At 55.2% G+C, this 19,610-nt stretch overlaps 1 protein-coding gene across 1 annotated transcript; it reads left to right on the forward strand.

Moving 5' to 3' along the window:
- The first annotated feature begins 18,194 nt into the window (after positions 1-18,194).
- LOC141474801 (feather keratin Cos1-1/Cos1-3/Cos2-1-like) lies at positions 18,195-18,500 on the forward strand. The gene has a single exon (XM_074162880.1). It carries the CDS (start codon positions 18,195-18,197, stop codon positions 18,498-18,500), a length of 306 nt encoding a protein of 101 aa, XP_074018981.1.
- The last annotated feature ends 1,110 nt before the right edge of the window (positions 18,501-19,610 follow it).

The raw sequence follows: 19,610 nt of genomic DNA on the forward strand, positions 1-19,610 counted from the left end.
AAGCTCCATAACTCGGGGTTCCCAGCATCTGAAGGGGCATAACGTCAACTGCGCTACCCCCTTTACCTTCTTGTCATATCAGGCAGTCTGCTGTCAGGCAACAGGAGGCTGTAGGCTGTTTTCCTGCTTTTTGCTCCTCCTGGAGATCACAACCAGATCAACTGCCTCAAGAATGGGAGGAGTTTCCACGGTGAACTTCTCCTGCCATCCAGTGCCCAGCTGGAGACAGGGAGACAGGGGCCTGCACCCACCTCTCACGCGGTTGGTGAGAGGCCTGCAGGTGAGAGGCCTTCGTAGCCTGCAATGTGCTCCTTGTCCCTGACTAGTGTCTGAAAGGAGGTAGAACCAGCAACAGCCAAAATGCACCAGGAAACAGGTGTCTGTCTCCCTGTCCCCACAGGCATTTCCTTTGCCTTCCCCCCAGGCCGCTGATGAGGACTTTCGAGGGAAAAAATGTCTCTGTGAACAGCACCTCCTGTAAACATCCTACTGAGAGTCAGACACACCACCTCTCTCTGGCTGGAGACATCCAGCGCAATCTTCTTCAGCAGGTATTACAGTTACTTCTTTGCCTGGGGAGGACACCCTCCGGAAGGGTGGGAGGAAAGGATCATCTTATAAACTCCATGGTGTTTCTGCCTACAAGGGGATCCAACCCCTTATGGGATGAAGTTGAATAGTTTTCAGGGTTGTGCATAACATGGGATGCTTAGAAGACCAGAGCAGAGACCATGAAAGGGAGGGATCGTGGCAATTTGGCTTGGAGCAAGCACTGGAAGACAAATGGAGACAAGAGATGAGAGGAGTCGTTCCCATCTGACCACGTGTCTGATCCATGAGTGGGCCTGGCCATGCCTGGTGCTCTGCCTTGTTTGTCCACCTGCCAGTACTTCCCTGGAGACACAGTTATCAAGGCCAGCTGGGACAGGGAGCAGGGCTGATCCTTCACTCTGTGCCTCTCCCCATGGGCTTTGACCACCTCTGTCAGCTACTCGAGCCACACAGAATTCCCCGGGGACTGGCTGGAAAACCACAGTGTCTTCCCAGAGGCCTCCTCTGGGAAGAGCTCAGACCTCCAGCCCCTCAGGGTAACCCAGCAAATCTCCCTCTGACTCACTCATCCAGTAGGAACCCGGCATCCCTTGAGGCTGCGCTCAGTGTGTCCAGCGCAAGCGTTTCCCCTGTCTCCTGGGCCTCATTTCCGAAGGTGCTTAATGCTGTCAAAGAAGCTCATGGTGTCGCCACTCGCCCCTGTGGGGAGCGATTGAAGGTGCCTGTGACCTCTACATCCCCTCCTGCTGCTGCTGTGGAGCTTGATTTACAGACTCCATGCAATGACTTTATAATGCCAGCAAGAAACTTTTTCAAAGAACCGTGAGTTTCTGCAGCAGGAGGACTCAGTTTTACATTTTCTGACTGAGCGTTTACAAACTAATGAGCTGTGAAGCCCCTCCTGGCTGTCTTAAGGAATTGTTCTCAAGGTTGTTCTAATGAACGTTTTTGAGGAACATTTGGCATCAGCAGCTATGCCATGGAGTCCCTGTGGCTACACAGCAGAGGAAAGCACCTGCTCCGGTTTCCCTTGGCCTCGTCGTGGGGAAAGTCAAAAGACCACGCAGAGGCCGTGTATGTTCCATGTGAGCAGTGGCCGGTCCGTGGGGAGGGGCGAGATCTGTCGGGCTGCCTGTGGGCAGGAGGGTCTCTGCTGAGTGAGGGGCGGGAGAAGGTTTCTGCCCGGTGGGCGACTCCGGAGCCGCGTCGGGGGAACCTCCCAGGGTTTCGGGGCGAGAGGGCTGTGCGGCCTGGAGGGTCCCGGTGCCGGTGGGTCGGGGAAGGCGCCCCGGGGCGCGGGGCCGGGAGGAGCCGGGAGGAGCCGGGAGGGGCCGGGCAGGGCGCGGCGGGCGCGGCGGCCCCGGCGCGAGGAGCGGCAGCGCCCCCTAGCGGGCCCGCCCGGGGATGTCCCCCCGTCCCCGACACACGCCCGGCCCCGTCCGCGGCGGTTCCTGCCCGGCGGCAGGGAAGAAAAAAAGGAAATAGGAAGAGGGAAGGCATGACTCCATGAGTTATATGGAAAGACACAGATGAAAGGAGAGAAATAAGGAGGGTTGGACATAGAACAGAGCGATGGGTTTTCCTATGGATTGTGTGATGGAAGAGAGGGAGAGATGGACGGGAGCATGGTTCGAGGAGAGAAGTCCGCGAAGAAGCCAGAGGGGACTCGCCCGCCATCCCCACGCACCCAGGAGCAGCGCGGCCAGCCCCGCCAGCCCTGCGCCCCGGCACCGCCGCATCCCGCCGCTCCGCCGCCCGCGCCTCGCTGCCCCCCGCCAGCCCCGGCTCTCTGCTCCGGCCGCCGCGCCTCCTCTCCGCCGCCTCCTCTCCTCTCCGCCGCCGCCAGCTCCGCCCCGGGGCTCAGCCCTGCGCCGACGGCGGGGCCGGCCTTGCTGTCGCTGCTGCCCGCGGACAACACACCCCGAAAGCACCCCGACCCCGCCCCGGGGTCCCTCGGGCCGGTGCTGCCCTTGCAGCCGGTGTCGCCGGCCCAGTGGCCCGTGAAAGGCCGGCGGCGGCCCCGGGAAGAGCGGCGGGGAGCGCGGAGCGAGCGGGAAGGCGGCGCCGCGGCAGAGACCGGCCGGAGCAGAGCTGCCCGCAGCGACACTGGGGGTGCGGGAGGGCGGGCACGGGCTGGCCCCGGCACGGGCACCTCGGCCACGGCGACGCCGCTGCCCTGGAAGGAGCCAAGGGGAGGGGGAACGGCACAGCAACAGGGCACGGCAGGAAGGTGCGGAAGTTAAGCGCTTGCTCTTTTTCCGGTTCTCTTTTTTTCTCAATATCTCATTGGAAAATTGAACCCTTAAAACTAGATGTGGAAAGAAAGGGCACAGCATTCTGCGGGATGCTCTCAGTTATTAATAAAAAAGAAAAAGTAGTCAATTAGGTGAAGTCTGCAGGAGATGCTGTGCAGGTGTCGACTGTCAGGCAAAAATGCAGGAAGCACCAAGTGCTGCAGGGCAGTTCTCGGGGCAAGGACAGGGAGCAGGGGAGGAGGTTGTGGGAGCAGGGGAGGTGGAACAAGCAAAGGGGGAGAAGCTGGATGTATGAAAGGAGAAACGAGTGCTGCTGGGAGAGATGTGGTCTGGGAGAGAAACAGCACCTTTCTGGAGCCAGATGGATCCTTCCTCCCTCTCAAACACAACTGCAAACTCAGCCCTCCATTCCAGCACTTTCTCAAGCAGCTTCTCTCCCCAGCTGGCACCATGACTCACAACTCCATGATCCTCGCTCCTCAGTCCTCAAGTGTCTCATATAGAGGGTTCTAGATCCTCTGAACAGGAGCAATGTCCAACAGTTATCGCCCATTTCCCTCTCTGGCTGTTACCTACAGACATGCTGGGAGTTCCCAATTTCCCACTGTTCATGGCATTCATGAAAACACTAGCCAGTCCTGGTCCTACTACTGATCCCTACTCCTAGACCCCACTAAGAAGTGTCATTCAGCTGGGCTTTGCACCAAGATCACAGCTCTCTGAGCCTGGCGCTCCAGCCCATTTTCCACCGTCCTTGTCATGAACCCATTTGTCACTAATTTTACCATAAAGGAAGTCCAAGAGAGGCTGGCAAAGGTCTTGGGAAATTCAGGGCCAGAGCCTCTACCCTTCCGTTCTCCAGGGTGCCTGGTACCTCCTGAGAAAGCAATGAGGTTGTCCCTTGGCTACACTAGAGCCTCAGGTCAGAAAGAGCAGCTCCACGGAGAGGGGACTCTGCCCTGGCTGAGCTCTCCCAGCAGAGCTCCCTGGCACTGCCCTCACTCAGGTCTGTCAAGGGAAGGGGGAAAGCCCTTGGCTGTACTGCCTCCAGTACTACAGGACACCCCTGGGGACAGCAGCTGGCAGCTGGCTTTGTGGGATGCGGTCTTGAATCCATCGTCCCTTCCCTCCTTGGGGCAGTTGCTGGGCACTCAGACTGAGATTCCAGTGTTGGGTATAGAGTCACAGAATTGTCTAGATGGGAAGGGACCTTTTAGATCATCTAGTCCAACCATCAAGCTAACTCTGATAAAAACCATCACTAAACCATGTCTCTAAGCACTATGTCAACCCATCTTTCAAATACCTCCAGGGATAGTGCCTCAAGCACCTTCCTGGGCAGCCCATTCCAGTGTTTAATAGTCCTTTCAGTGTAAAAATTTTTCCTAATATCCAATCTGAATCTCCCCTGGTGCATCTTAAGGGCACTTTGCCTTGTCCTATCACCTGTGACTTGGGAGAAGAGACCGACCTCCGCCTCCCTACAACCTCCTTTCAAGGAGTTGTAGAGAGCAATAAGGTCTCCCCTCAGCCTCCTTTTCTCCAGACTGAACAACCCCAGCTCCCTCAGCCTCTTCTCAGGGTGTGAAGGTGTTTGTGGGCTGAAGAACAAAGTAGTTCTCAGCTCTTTGGCTTTCCCTGTGCAAGCCACAGGGTCTGTCCTTCCACTCACAGCACAGCAACATCAGGCTTCATGTTCCTTTCATTCAGTACCTCTTTGATCCAAGGTCGTAGCCCCTGCCTGACACAGCACCAGGTCAATGGGCTGCACAAGTCAATTTGGCATTGACATGGACCTGAGAGAGGGCTCTGTCCCACCCCAGGCACCACCAGCACTGCACTGGAAACAAGCACTCAGGGATGGGCAGCAGGAGGTGGGCAGGATTCCTCAGCCTTTATCCTTGCCCAGAAAGGGGCACAGAACACCATGGTGGGATCCTCCACTTCCTGCTGCTGTTGGCAGCATCCTCAGCTGTGACGGAGTGCCCATCGCCTCTGGGTGCTGTGACCTCTCTGGCATTTCCAGCTGCTACTATGGCAGAAGATCCCTCCTCTGATAAAGATGCTGGGAAAGCCCCAGGAAGACACCTTGAGGAACTCAGAACATGGTGCTGGGCAGAGGATCGAGCTTTTGAATGTTTTTTCAGCACAGCTGAAGGGCTTTGCTTTTCTTTCTCTTTTCCTTGTTTGTTTCACATCGCCTTAGCAGCAAGGTTCCCTCAAGATCAACCTGGTGGGGATTCTGTTTCCTTCCCCTCTATGGGGCAGACAGGCAGCCATCATGCAAGATCTTCTTCATGACGAAGGACTGCAGACCCACAGCTGCCTCTGGGGCTCCATGAACTGGGAACTCAGATGGAGATTCCAGTATGGGACATGAACATTCTGGGCACGAACATCAAAGGTGTCATCAGTTCTTTGGCCTTCCCTGTGAAATCCAGAGAGCCTTTTCTTCTGCTAACACCACAGTGATATCAGCCTCTGTGTTCCTTTCATTCAGTACCTGTTTGGGACAAGGTCTCAGCCCCTGCCTGGCACAGCACCAGGCCTGTGAAGAGCACAAGTCCATTTGGCATTGGCTTGGGCATGAGGAAGGGCTGTGTCCCACCCCAGATACAGTCAATAGTGCTTTGGAAGAGGATCCACTCAGGGATGGGCAGCAGGAGGTGGGCAGGTTTCCTCAGCGTTTCTCCTTGCCCAGAAAGCAATCCCCATCCTTTGAACTCTCTAGTGCTGGGGAGAGCAGCTGTGTCCTGGCCTGGAGAGGCAGGGAGTGGGGACTGCCAGCCATGCTGAGGAGCTCCCAATAGCGTTACACTGAATTCAACTAAGGATCCAAGTTGGAGTGAAACTGTTCTTGTTGGGGGCCTGAAATAGTCAGGAACTTTAGAGGGGCAGGAGAAGGAGGGCTCAGGAGGCAGGGGCTGCATTTTAGGGCCTCTTCCCTGGACAGATCTCCAGGGGGCTGGTGCCATCACCACTCAGCCGCACTCGGGCTCCTGCTCACCCTGGAAACCTGCTGCTCTGTGGTGCCCATGGACAAAGCTTTGGATAGTATCCGTGCCATAACCAGCACATTCCCTCATGAGGAAGGAAACACAAGGACACAGACACACAGGCTCAGGCACACCGGCATGGAATCAGGCAGAAATTTGTGCTCCTGTGTGCATCCACAAAACCCTGGCTGCTTACAATACAGACCAGGCAAGAAGACACATAGGAATACTGTGATTCATGGACTCTCTGACTCTCCCACTGCCCTGGGAACTGGGCACTGTTAGGCAGGATGGGGTCCAAAAATGGCAGTAGAAGGCATATATGTGGGGAAGCAACAGCAAGTGACCATTAGGGTGAGGTGAAGAGGGAAGGAAAGAGAAGGACATGGCAGTTCCTTATGCACAGGAGCCCATGGGTGTCCAGCTGAGCATGGATGGAGCATCTTCTCCATAATGACACTTCAAACAGCCCCAACGGCATGACCCAGGCTATTGTCATTTGAAGCCAAACAGCACTTGAGCTGAGTCTTCTGTCTGCACTGCTGCATTCCTGCCTTAGAAACCCTGGGGTCTTTCATCTCCTTTCTCAGAAGAATCTTTGGTTGTGGAATGGGCATGGCACAAACCTGGAAATGAAAAGGCAGCAGTGTTGGAAACCAAAGCACAGCCCATACCATTAGCTGCGATGGTTTGCATTCAAGATGAGCTTGTCAGAAAATTGTTACCTCTGCAAAGGGCACCTCTGCTCCTGCGGCAATGAAGGGCAGGTATAAAAGCCAGCGCAGGTCCCTGCTCTCTCATTCACTTCTCTTGCCGCCTTCTCCTTGGGAACCAGGTGAGTCTGAAGCTCTTTTTTTCTCTCTTCCAAAGTAAGATCTCTCATCTGATATTGGCTCTCTCCTGTCCTTTGGTTTGCATCTTCTTGTCACGATAGAGGGAAGCAGGGAGAAGGTCTGCTTAGAGAGAATCTGAGATTTGGATGATGGGGCTTTTGGTTTATGCTCTAGGAGAAACCCTCAGTGGGCCAGGCTGCTCTTTGTAGGGTGATGAAGACTGTGAGTCTCCTGCCTGAGCTTCCAGTTCCCCACTCAGTAGTGGTCTTGGCTCCTTTGTGACAGGGTAACCAGGCTGCTCCTCACCCAACCTTGTTCTCTGCTTCCTCCCTTCTTCTCTCCCAGGTGCACCTCCAGCTCCAAGACATGTCCTGCTACAACCAGTGCCTGCCCTGCCGGCCCTGTGGCCCGACCCCACTGGCCAACAGCTGCAACGAGCCCTGTGTCAGGCAGTGCCAGAACTCCACCGTTGTCATTGAGCCTCCTGCTGTGGTGGTGACCCTGCCCGGCCCCATCCTCAGCTCCTTCCCTCAGAACACCGTGGTGGGATCCTCCACCTCTGCTGCTGTTGGCAGCATCCTCAGCTGCGATGGAGTGCCCATCACCTCTGGGTGCTGTGACCTCTCTGGCATTTCCAGCCGCTACTATGGCAGAAGGTCCCTCCTCTGATAAAGATGCTGGGGAAGCCCCAGGGAGAGACCTTGAGGAACCCAGAACATGGTGCTGGGAAAAGGATTGAGATTTGGGATGTGTTTGCAGTACAGCTGAATGGCTTTGCCTTTCTCTGCCTTATCTTTCTTTGCTTCCATTCCTCTCCACAGTAAGGTCCCACCAAGGCACACCTGGTGCAGAAATTCTCTCTCCTCTCCCTCTATGGGGCAGGCAGACAGACATCATGCAAGAACTTCTCCACTTCTGCATAGTCAAGGACCACAGAGTCTAGGTGGCCACCAGGGCTCTATGGACTGGCGTTCCCCACCTGGAGTAACTTTGCTTTTTTCTTTTGACTCATTAAAATTCTGCTGCATTCAAACCTGCCCTCCATGTGTTCCTTCCCTTTGTGGACACTCTCCAAGCTGCCGATTGAGATAGGTGTTGCTCTGGGGTGGAAGTGGGTGAGGACTCAAGGAGACTCTTCTCCTTTCACAAAGGAGTGGGAAGTTGGGACACACTCCAGTGGTTCCTGTTTGGAGCACCATCTCTTGGAGCTGAGGAAGACATCCCCGTCTGCTCTGCTGCCAGTGACCATCAGGCCTTGCCCTGCTGTCTCTGTGCTCACAGATGCCCAGAAAGGCTGGAGGCCCTTTTGGGGCAGGAACCCCATGAGCTCTTGAGGAAAGGCATTCCTCTTCTGCGGCTGAAGCTGCTCTAGGGTGGCAGGGGTGAGTGTGGGGCTCCAGAAGATGATTTGCTCTGCAAAATGGCAGGAGTGGTAAAGCAGGGAACAGCCCTTGGGGTGGCCCAGACCTGCTACTTCACCTTATTCTCCCCTCCACCACCCAATCCAGGGGCCATGGCCAGCACACGTGGGCAGGAGTAGCCAGGAAAAGTCACCCATGTTGCTGCATGTGCCAAGGGTGGAAATAGGAGCTAAGGATGTGGGAGCTGAGGGCAGTGAGCAGAGATATGGGGACAGTGAAATGGTGTATTTCTGAGGGAGATCATATTGCTCTGATATAGAGCGTGCAGGAGAACGTGATGATCAGCAAGAACGAGGGTACTCGGTGCACTTCCCAACAGAGCTGCATGTGGTCTCAGTGGTCTCGACTGTTTCGTTGGTCCCTCCAGAGGTTTGTGCTCAGGAACTGACTGCCATTCTTGGGGGAAGAGGATTATGTTACATGTTAATCTCAGCACTTTTTATCGGATGAAATATCTCTTGGGAGCTACCAGTCTTATATCCTTTTTCCTGCGTGAAAATCCAGATGTCTTAACATAAGTGTACAAGTGGAAGGATGGAAATCCCCCACCAATATCCTCCATCAAGAGGGAGTTATGGCTCATGAAGCATATCTCAGAATGGCTGAAGGCCTAAAGCTTTGTAAGGGCATTTCCCTTGCATCCCTGAAATCTTTTTTCCCTGGTCATTCTGTTACTAACCATCAACATCAGCAGCACAGTTGGACTTCCTAACCCTACTGCACTGAACCTTGTAATAAGCAGAAGGTGCCTCGGGTCCTTGCAATGAGGACAACATCTGCAATTGGCCTTGTAGAAGAGAGAGGGATGGTGTTTCTTCCGACAGATGAGTAAGCCCTTTGGCCAAAGCACCACCAGAACCCTGCTACTGGCTCTTGACATGACGTCTAGTTTGACTGTGCAAGTGAGGAGATCTTGGAAAGGCAGGAAAAGGGCACAGGATCCAGGCAGGTTTTACACTTCAAACTAAGGGCACTGTTGCCAGAGGAAGTTCTCCTTTTGTGGTGATTTAAATCATGCTGAGGCTCTGCTGTGCAGAAGGCAGGCACTGAGCTGTCTCAGCTGTGTATCCCGTTCCACTGCTGTGGCCTCTTTCTACGGCCCGTGTGTCTTCACTTATATGGGAGACCCCTCCAAAGGGTCATTGGGCAGAGCAGTGGCTCTTTTTCAAACTGTTCTTATTCCCCTGCTCAACCCCTTGATTTACACCCCAAGGAAAAAGGATGGGAAATCTGCTCTGAGCAGGTTCAAGAGCTGGTATATCTGCAGATGAAGTAAACAACTGGGAGGGTACTGTCACCCTAACCCAAAGATCACCGTACATCAAGGAGTCAGTGATCCGTGTAACCTGAGGAGTCCCTGGCCTCTGCTCTGCTGTGCTCCATGCAGAGCTTGGCCTTCAGAGCCAAGAAATAGCATTTTAAGCCATACTTGACAGAGTCTGAGGGACTTTAATCCACAAATCAAAACGAACCAGCAGCTCCTGGTGCAAAACACTTGTTGGAGTCAGCAGGTCCCCGTGGGAAATGCCTTTGCAGAGAAAGGACAGTGAAGAAGAGACAGACCAAATGCCTGGCTGGCCCCACACACAGTCATGGAGGGCAGTGACGAGACACTTGGCCCAGGTGGTTTTCCAGTGAATTGGGAAAGTGAGGAGGAATTTTCTGGATTGTAGTATTAACTTGAAGTATTAACTTATTTCAAGGAACGCGGGGTAGAGCAAAAGGAAGGGAAATTCTTGCTGTGTTTGGTTGTTACTGCCATGCTGGAAATAGACGTGGGGACATTTGGAGCTGAAGCGGCGGCCCCGCGTGAGATGCAGGCGCAGCAGCTCAAAGGTGTCTGGGCAGCAAATAGTAAGAGGGAGAAGGGGGAGGGGGTGTACATGGCGGCATCACCCCTTCCCTGCAAACAAGCCCAGGGAAAGGGCAACCACTCTTCAGTGTGGGGACAGGGATGGGAACAGGGACAGGCATGGGTGGGAATGTACCCTTATATTCTGCTTGTAACACTGTGGGGCCAGCGTAATTAGCAATGGGTTATAGCTCTGCTGGATAACGGGGCAGAAGTAATTTCATGGAAATCTGCCCTATCACCCCAGGAATAAAGTGATGAATGTGAACAAAATCAGGGTGAGGGGGTTGCTGAAGAACTGTCTAGAAAGGTCTTTCTAACCTTGCAGTTTGGTTGGAGTTAGGAGGGTATGCACCACCTACAGGTTGGGGTGGGCTCCGAGAGAGTCCCGATATATATTCCAAGCGGTGATCCATGAGCAGGAAAGACTTTTAATAGCCAGTGGGAGAAAATATTCCTTCCGTATCTGCTCAGCTCGCAGTGGGGAGGATTGTACCCTTCACATTGTGCGGGTCCCTCCCTCCAGGGCTGCAGCGTCAGAGCAGGACTGGCTGCCCCGGGACATGGTGACACGTCCCCAACCAGTAAAACATGGTTAGAAGCTGGGGTTGTCCAGCAGACACATTTGCCGTTCAAGAACCCTGTTTGGCCTGGGAAGAAAGTGGCTCTGCCAGACGCGGGGGGGGCAGCTTCTGGTGTCTCCTCACAGAAGCCAGCCCTGCAGCCCCTGCACTAGCAAAGCCTTGCCAGGTCAACCAAGTACATTCTCCTTACTCTTGCATTATTATGTGCAACATGGGTTTTCCATTAGGAACCTTGGCTGCAACAGAAACTCAGCCAGCTCATGGTAACGGAGGAGGCTGCAGGCAGCTCCCTCTTGCTCCAGGCAGTGACACCACCTGCACCTGCCTGGAAAACACAAGAGGAAAAAAAGGCCAGCACATCCCTTGAAACTGGGGAAAATATCAAAAGAATGCATGAGCATTCCCAGGGCAGCCAAACCATGTGTTCAGCTGCTCTGTAAATTAATGTTGCTCCTGCATTTCTCTGCCTTTTGAAGACAGAGTGAGTCTAGAGACACAGAGAGTGACTGTAGACATCAAGTGCGTCTAGAGACAGGTTGACTCCTCCATCCCTTCTGATGTCCCAGCCTCAGTGTCTGTAGCCTGAGGGGAGGCTGGCTTGTCCCAGACACATACCCTTCTGCTGCCACATGAGTCTGTCACTGTGGCACCGCTCCCTTTGCAAGGGCAGGGCCTGGTTCCAGACCCTTGAGGACATCAACAAGGTGAAGTGGGAGTTTCCAATGCTGCAGGATTTTCTTTTCCTTGTAATACGGGAATTCTTTGGGGGGTTGCAGCAATGGGGATTTTCTCTAGTTTTTATATTATCCTTGACACACAGACCTGAGACGTGGAGAGGCTCTGTGTCTGGGAAGGCCATGGCAGCTTCAGCTCCACTTTGGTTTCTTTCTTTCCTACAGTGAGACAGCAGCTGACTGAACCACTTGCAAACCCTTGAGCTCATTAAAGCTGATGGGACTGGCCAGTGACTGATTCCTTCCTTACCTGTAGGGTCTGAAGGACTTGCCAAGAGCTCTCTCGAGGGGCTGAGAGCTGGTGTCAAGAGTCCGTGTTTTCAGTGGGGTGCCTGCATGATTGTGCTCATGTACATTTTCCTCTGGCTGTGCTCATGTCTGTGGGGAGGCTCAGGGATGTGGTAGGCCTGAGGAGAAGCCGTACCAGTAAAATCTGAGGAGAAATAGGCTTTAAGCACGTCAGCCTTTTCCATGTAATTTGTCACCAGGTCCCCATCCTCACCAAGCAATAAGCCCACCTATACTTAGCCTTCTAAACACCCCCATCCCAAGGTTAAACCCCATCTCCATGTCCAAAGAGCTTGAAGACAGATGGATGTCAGGGAGAAAGCTTTTGTGTGGGTGAAGGGGCTGAAGGGTGAAGGGGCACATTACTCTCCTCAGCTGCATCTCCCCCTCACACCAAGCACAGATCAGTCTCCCCTCAACCACATTGAAGCCTTGGACACAGGATTTGCAGAAGATGGCTCTGACAAATCCAACACAGTTTTAGGTTCTGGACAGTGTAGACAGCTGTGGTCATCAGTGGAGGTCAAAGGGAAGAAGACGACAAGCTGATGGGTTACTTGTCCTGAATTCTCACCCTGGGGTACCTGCTATTTTAAGCTGAGGGCATTTACAAGCCTGGTTTGGCGTCTTTATGGTGTAGCCTCCAAAGGGTATACCCCAATCAGGTTTTTTGGACTTTTTTCATTGTCAAAGACCCTGGTTCTAGATGCAGCTGTGCAAGTCACACTGGCATGTGCTTCACAGCAGCACAGGCTGGGGAGGCAGAGGCCCAGCCTCACCACAGCCCCAGGTGCCCCTGCTGGGCAGGCTGAGCTCAGAGCTCCATGCAAGCAGCGGCAGGGAGGGAACCGCTCCTCAGAGCACCCCCACCTTTCTGTGCACTGCTGCCAGCTGTGGGCACCAGTGTGGGCTCAGTGCACAGAAATAGGTTCCGCTGTCCTGGAGCTTGGTGTTCTGCACATGCAGAAACACCTGGGAGGTCTCCACAGACATTACAGAGAAGAACCTCCCTGAATCCACCTGAGGTTTCCATTTGTCCATCCGTAGTACCATCTGAGGGGACTGGCTCTGGTACTGCTGGTACCAGAAGATGGAGGGATTGTCATAGCTGGTGGAGAAATTGCAGTGCAGAGTCGCGTTGTGTCCTGCCTGGATGGTCATTTGTGGTGGGAACTGGAGCACAGAGTCCTTTTGGGCATGACCTGTCAAACCAGAGAGGACTTTCAGCTTTGCTTGCCTCTGGATCTCTCTGTCACTTCATCAGCTTGTTCACTGTCCCCATTTTCCATCTCACTTTTCCCAGTCTCTGAAATGCCGAGCTGTCTGTCCCTGCACATTTCTTTCTGCAGGTCCTTCTTAATGACCATCCCTATGGAGACTGGTAGCACTGGATCCAAAACATCCAGCAGAGAAGCTGCTGTGTGCTGCATCGCCCCCTTTTTTTTCAGGCTTAATGTGTATTAACAGATCCCTCAAGAATTGTCAGTACCTGCATATTTAGGGTGATGTCTTCTTCCTCCTCTTATGCCCATTGATCCTGACAGATCCCACATTATTTACCATGCCCGTCTGCAGCACCTGTCTCCCTACAGAAACTCTCCCAGATTCCCCAGGGAATCAGAACTCATGTCTCTTTCCTTCCACCACCAGCCACAGAAACTCTTGCCTCATGCTCCCCAGCCTGAAAGCCACATCTCACCAAAGTCTGCCAGTTCCACCAGCGCTGCCAGGAAAATCAGGACCATGTCACGCTCTCCCTTCATGCAGTGCCCAGGAACCTGCCAGCATGAAGGACCTGATGCTTGCACCTTCACCTCTTCTTCAGCCTCTGCCAGATCAAAGAGGCCTCCAAAGCACAGCCCAGAGGGAGGAGCAAAAGTCCCTCCCTGCCTCTCCAGGCAGGCCTCTTTGGGTCTGTCCCCCAACCTCTACCACAAGAAGGCCTCTCGAGAGAGAGAACAGACTCATGGTTTAAGTACTGTCCGTGAAAGAGACAGGAATGCCTCAAGAACTTCTCCTGACACCCACCACCTAGCCAGCTGCACGGGCCAGCACACAGCTCTGCAGGAGATGGAGAAGGAACCCCTGCATGCACCCATGTCCATCCTGTCCCTGGGACGGTCAGGATGGAGAGAGGACGAGGCACACACTGAAGTGCCTGCACCCAGGTGTCACACACTCTCTCCCTTCTCCTCTGGCCATAGAGGAGGAACCTGAAGAGAAACATCTCTGTGAAAAGCATCTGCTGCAGAAACCAGCCACACAGGGACAGACACACTCCCTCACTTTAGTAGGGGAGGACACAGCAACACAGCTCTCTGTTTTACAGGCAGTCACTCTTTGTCCCTTCCCCTCCCCACAGAACCCACAGCCTCCAGCTGCTTGTTCCACTCTGGGCTCCAGAAGCTCAGGATCCCACAAGAAAAAGGGCTACTTGACTTTCTTGTCTTCTGGTGTCTGCTGCCTGGAACAGGGCTCCTCTTCCCCTTCTCACCCACGGCCTTTCTCACACAGTTGGCAGAGACTGCAGGAGGCAGGTTATTGTCACAGCAGCCCCCATTCACAACCTCGCTCCCACAAGGCCTTCAGGGTCCTGTTGTTCAGTCGAGGCCATGTCAGAAGGACGGTGGGCTGCCCTCTGCTCTCCAGTGACTGCAGAGCTTCAAGGAATTCCCTTGGAATACAAATATGGCTGCCACAACAGGCCCCAGCTGAGGCAGGGAAGAGGCTGAGCCTTTCGTCTCTGCCCCGGAAGCCTGTGAACATGGACTGTCACTGCTGTCTCAGCTCCTACAACCACACGTGCCTCTCTGGGGACTGGCTGGGCCCAGGATTCCATGCCCGGAGGTGTCTTTCCAGCTCTCACCATGGACCTTCAGCCTCCTATGGCAACTTAGCAGGTCTTTTTGCGGCTCCCTCCTCAGGTCTGACCTTGAGGCTCAGATGTGTCTTTCAACCAGTGCCCAGCTCAAGCTTCTCTCCCATCTCCTGGACTTCCCTTCAACACCAAAGGCTCTCAGTCTGAGGATGAGGGGAATCGTGTGCCCCAAGCTCTATGTCCCGATCACCAGGCACTGTGGGATACACTTGAAGGTGTCTGTGACAATCAGTTTCTCCTTCTCATGTTCTACCTTCCTGCCGACGCAGAACTGCCAGCTCTACAGGATGCCTTTGCAACACCAGCAGGAGCACCCCAGAAGCAGAGAGTGGAGCTGGAGGATTCCGTTTGTAATTGTCTATCTGAGCCGATTTACAAAGTTACCAGCAAGCAAGAAACCACTTGTAGTTCTAGTTTCAAAGGAAGGGCTTGTACTGGTCCTGTATCAGTTGGGTGTTTCTGTTCCATGTGAGCATGGGGACGAAAGAGGGGTGGAAGAGATCCCCAGCCCGTGGAGCAGCAGCAGCGGCCGGTCCGTGGGGCAGGAGCGAGGTGTGTCCGGCTGCCCGTGGGCAGGAGGGTCTCTGCCGCTCGCCGCCCTATGCAGGGCAGAAAGGCGCTGCTCCTGGCCGGGAGCCAGCGGGGCCGGCGGCTGCAATCGCTCCTTGCCGGGCCCCGCCGGACACCGCCACCGCTCCGGGCGCGCTTCCTGCCCCGCCGCCGCCGGCAGTGTGGCGGGGGGGTTCTGTGTGCGTCCCGGTGGGAGTGTGGGGGGTGAGCGGGGGGTGAGGGTCGGGAGGAGGCTTCTGCCTGGTGGATGGTGCCGGAGCCGCGTCGAGGGAACCTCCCGGGGCTGCGGGGCGCGGAGGCTGTTGGGCCTGGAGGGTCCCGGTGCCGGTGGGTCGGGGGAAGCGCCCCGGGGCGCGGGGCCGGGCGGTCCCGGGCAGGGCGAGGCGGCCCCGGCGGGCGGAGCGGCAGCGCCCCCTGGCGGGCCCGCCCGGGGATGTCCCCCCGCCCCCGACACACACGCCCGGCCCCGCCCGCGGCGGTTCCTGCCCGGCCGCAGCCCCGGCTCCTCTCCCCGTGTCTCCCAGGGCGCAGTAATACAGCGCCGCGTCCCCGCGCCGGGGCCGGGCGAGCCACAGGGCGCTGGACCGGCCGTCTGCCGCCACCCACAGGCGGCCCGGTGGGTCCGGTAGATCCTTGGACTCTGTAACACTGCTCACGAGGAATGCGGGGCCTCGGCCCGGGAGCTGACGGTACCACTGGATGTAGTCGTGTAACTTTTTGTTGGGGTGTGAGCAGTTGATGCTGATGGTGGTGCCCTCGGTGGTCTCTGCCGACGTCTCCTGCTGCACCTGGGCTCTGCCCGCAGCCACTGGAGAGAAAGGAGAAAAAAAGGACAAAGATCATGAACCATCACTCAGGGAAGATGGTTCTTTTTCCCAAGAAATATTTCAGAAGAGGAGCCAAGAGGCAGGAACAGGTGCAATGGATGGGGACATGTGAGATGATCCTGGTGTGGGTGTGTTAAGCGAGGGAAAAAGTCTGGAAAGGAATTTGAAATTGATACATGGAGAGATAGAATGAAAGCCAGTTGCATGGACGGATGGAGGGTGAGAGGGAGAGGGGACAGAAGAATTAGGGGTGTTACACCAAAGGATGAAGGTCTGAATCCAGAGCAAGAAAATGCTCAATGAGTGGAGATGGCGTGGGTGAGGAGTGGATGTGTGGAATACCGGCATGGTGCAAGAAAACAGTCTTTTGCCTACAGATATTAAAGAAGATGAGGGAGCAATAAGACAGGGGTCTCAGAGAGTAGGAAGACGATTGAAGGATGGTAGATGCATGGAGAGATCGGTCAAGAGATGGGTGGCTAGGCTGGTGGGTGGATAAAGAGAGGAAGAGTAGACAGGCAGAGGGATTGTCACACTGAAGGAGAGAGGGCTATATTCAAGGCAATCAGACTTGATGATTGCACAAGGGAAGAAGAGGTAGCACAAAGAATCAGGTGTACACGCAAGCAAGCTTGTACCGAAAGAGCTGGTTCAGGAAGAGGGAGAATAGGAACAGGGTTTGGGAAGGGGGACGAGAGATGGCAGAGAGGCAGGAGCGGGGAAGACCCCTTGAGGAAGGAGAGCGAAGAGTCGGCGCTGGGCTCCCCGGGGAACAGCCCGGGCACAGCCTCGGCCCCCATCCACCGCCGCCAGCCCCACGCACCCAGGAGCAGCGCGGCCAGCCCCGCCAGCCCTGCGCCCCGGCACCGCCGCATCCCGCCGCTCCGCCGCCCGCGCCTCGCTGCGCCCCGCCAGCCCCGGCTCTCTGCTCCGGCCGCCGCGCCTCCTCTCCGCCGCCTCCTCTCCTCTCCCCTCCGCCAGCTCCGCTCCGGGGCTCAGCCCTGCGCCGGCGCCGCTCGGGGGCTCGCCCGGCCTGAGAGGGCTCAGGGGCTCCGCACGGGCACCGCTTGCGGCAACTGCCAAAGGGACTCTCCCCGTCCTCCTCCAGCAAGGAGAAGCCGGCACAGCGCCAGCTGCAGCCTGGCACAGCAGCAGGGCCCTGGCCCAGGCCATGCACCAGCTTCCCTGAGCTGTCTCCCAGCTCCGGGGCTGGAACCAGCAGCCACGGATTTCCTGCGGGTGGGATTGAGGAGGCTGAGAGCCTGCCTTCAGCTGCTGCTCTGCAGTCCCAGCACAATGCCCCAAAGCTGTGTTGTGGCAGAGGGAATGTGAGGACTAATGTGCCCATGTGTTGCCAGGGGTCAGGGAGAACCGGGAAAGGGTTGGTGGGTGTCACAGAGTCAGGATGTGGGTGAGAGGTCATCTACATCAACACCTGATTGGACCAAACCACATTGCTCAAGGTCACATTCAGTCCCGTGTTGAACACCTACCAGGACCAAGACCGCACAGCCTCCCTGGGAAATCTGTTCCTTGACTCACTGTTTCTTCTAGCCTTCTGTTTCATGACAATTCCTGGTGTTCCAGCTGCTGTCCATTGCCTCTACTCCTGTCATAGGGCACTTCCAGAGTATCTTCGCTGCCTCCTCTGAACAAGTGGTTCCTGGACCTGCTCAGAACACTTGAACTAACACAGCTCAGTGTTCTGCCTGTTCCCCACAGGCAGTGTTTGCTAAAGCCTCGGTGGGAGTGTCTTCCTTCACACCTCTCATGTTCCTCATGAGATCAAGAAACAGTATGGGTTCTACTGCTGATCCCTGAGAGACCCCACTAGTAAATGTTTGCCCCACTGATCACAACACTTTCTGCCTGACTTTCCAGCTAATTTTCCTCTCAGTTTATCATTCTCTAACTAATTTATCACAAATTTGGCTATTAAGGGCTCTTACCACAAAAAAGACATTGAGGTGCTGGAGCGGGTCCAGAGAAGGGCAACAAAGCCGGTGAGGGGTCTGGAGAATAAATCTTATGAGGAGAGGCTGAGGGAGCTGGGGGTGTTCAGCCTGGAGAAAAGGAGGCTGAGGGGAGACCATATGGCTCTCTATAACTCCCTGAAGGGAGGGTGTAGAGAGGCGGCGGGTTGGTGAGAACATCTGCTTAGAGAGAGGCTGGGACACAGCAGAGGTCTTTTTTTTTTTGTTTTATGCACTAAAAAAGAGCCTCCCTGGGCCAGGCTGCTCTTTGTAGGTTGATGAAGAACACATGGCTCCTGTCCAGGCTTCAATCTCCCCACTTAGTTGTGGCCTTGGCTCCTTTGTGACAGGGTAACCAGGCTGCTCCTCACCCAACCTTGTTCTCTGCTTCCTCCCTTCTTCTCTCCCAGGTGCACCTCCAGCCCCAAGACATGTCCTGCTACAACCAGTGCCTGCCCTGCCGGCCCTGTGGCCCGACCCCACTGGCCAACAGCTGCAACGAGCCCTGTGTCAGGCAGTGCCAGAACTCCACCGTCGTCATTGAGCCTCCTGCTGTGGTAGTGACCCTGCCTGGCCCCATCCTCAGCTCCTTCCCTCAGAACACCTTGGTGGGATCCTCCACCTCTGCTGCTGTTGGCAGCATCCTCAGCTGTGATGGAGAGCCCATCACCTCTGGGAGCTGTGACCTCTCTGGCATTTCCAGCCGCTACTATGGCAGAAGGTCCCTCCCCTGTTAAAGATTCTGGGGAAGCCCCAGGGAGAGACCTTGAGGAACTCAGAACATGGTGCTGGGCGGAGCATCAAGCTTTAGAATGTTGTTTTCAGCACAGATGAATGGCTTTGCTTTCTCTTTCCCTTTTCCTTGTTTGCTTCATATGCCCTTAGCAGCAAGGTTCCCTCAAGGTCAACCTGTTGGACACCATCTGTCCCCTCTCCCTCTATGGGACAGGCAGACGGACATCATGCAAGAACTTCTTCATGACCAAGGACCACAGACTCACAGCTGCTGCTGGCGCTCCATGAACTGGTGGCCCCGATCTGGAGTGACTTTGTTTCCCACTTTTCACTCATTAAAATTCTGCTGCATTCAAGTGTGGCCTCCAGGTTGTCCTTTGCTCTGTGGACAGTGCTCAAGCTGCCAAAAGAGAAAGGGTGGAAGGGGGTAAGACCACAAGGAGATCCTTTCTCATTCACAGAGGAGAGGTTGGTTGGGACATCCTGCAGTGGCTCCTCTTTCTGGAACCATCCCTTGGAGCTGAGGAAGACATCCCTGGCTGCTCTGCTGCCAGTGACCATCAGGTCATGCCTTGCTTGGTGTCAGCCAAAAGTTGTCCAGGAAGGCAGGAGGCCCTGAGGTCTCAGCAGCCCCATGAGCTCTTGAGCAAGGCCGTTCCTCTTGCTATGGCCAGAGCTGCTCTAGGGTGCTGGGGTGAAGGGTGTGGGGCTCTGGAAGATGAGTTGCTTGCAGAATGGCAGGAGTGGTAATGAAGGGAACAGCCTTTGGGATGACCTCTCCCCTCCACCACCCAATCTAGGGGCTATGGCCTGGAGGCATCAGCAGGGTGGAGTTGTCCATGCTGCTGGACGCATCAAGGCTCAAAAGTGGAGCTGAGCATGTGGGAGCTGAGAGTGCTCAGCACAGAAATGGGACAGTGAAATGATGTATTTCTGAAGGAGATCAAATTGCTGTGATAGAGAACATGCAGGAGAACATGAAGGTCATCCAGGACGAGGGTACTAGGTGAACTTCCGATGAGTGCTGAAGGCAGCTGCAGAGCCCTGAAGTGCTTTCTTGGTCCCTGCAATGAGTCTGTGCTCAGGAATTGGCTGCCATTCTTTGGGGGATA

The sequence above is a fragment of the Numenius arquata genome, chromosome 23, assembly GCF_964106895.1.
Source record: "Numenius arquata chromosome 23, bNumArq3.hap1.1, whole genome shotgun sequence".
NCBI lineage: Eukaryota > Metazoa > Chordata > Aves > Charadriiformes > Scolopacidae > Numenius > Numenius arquata.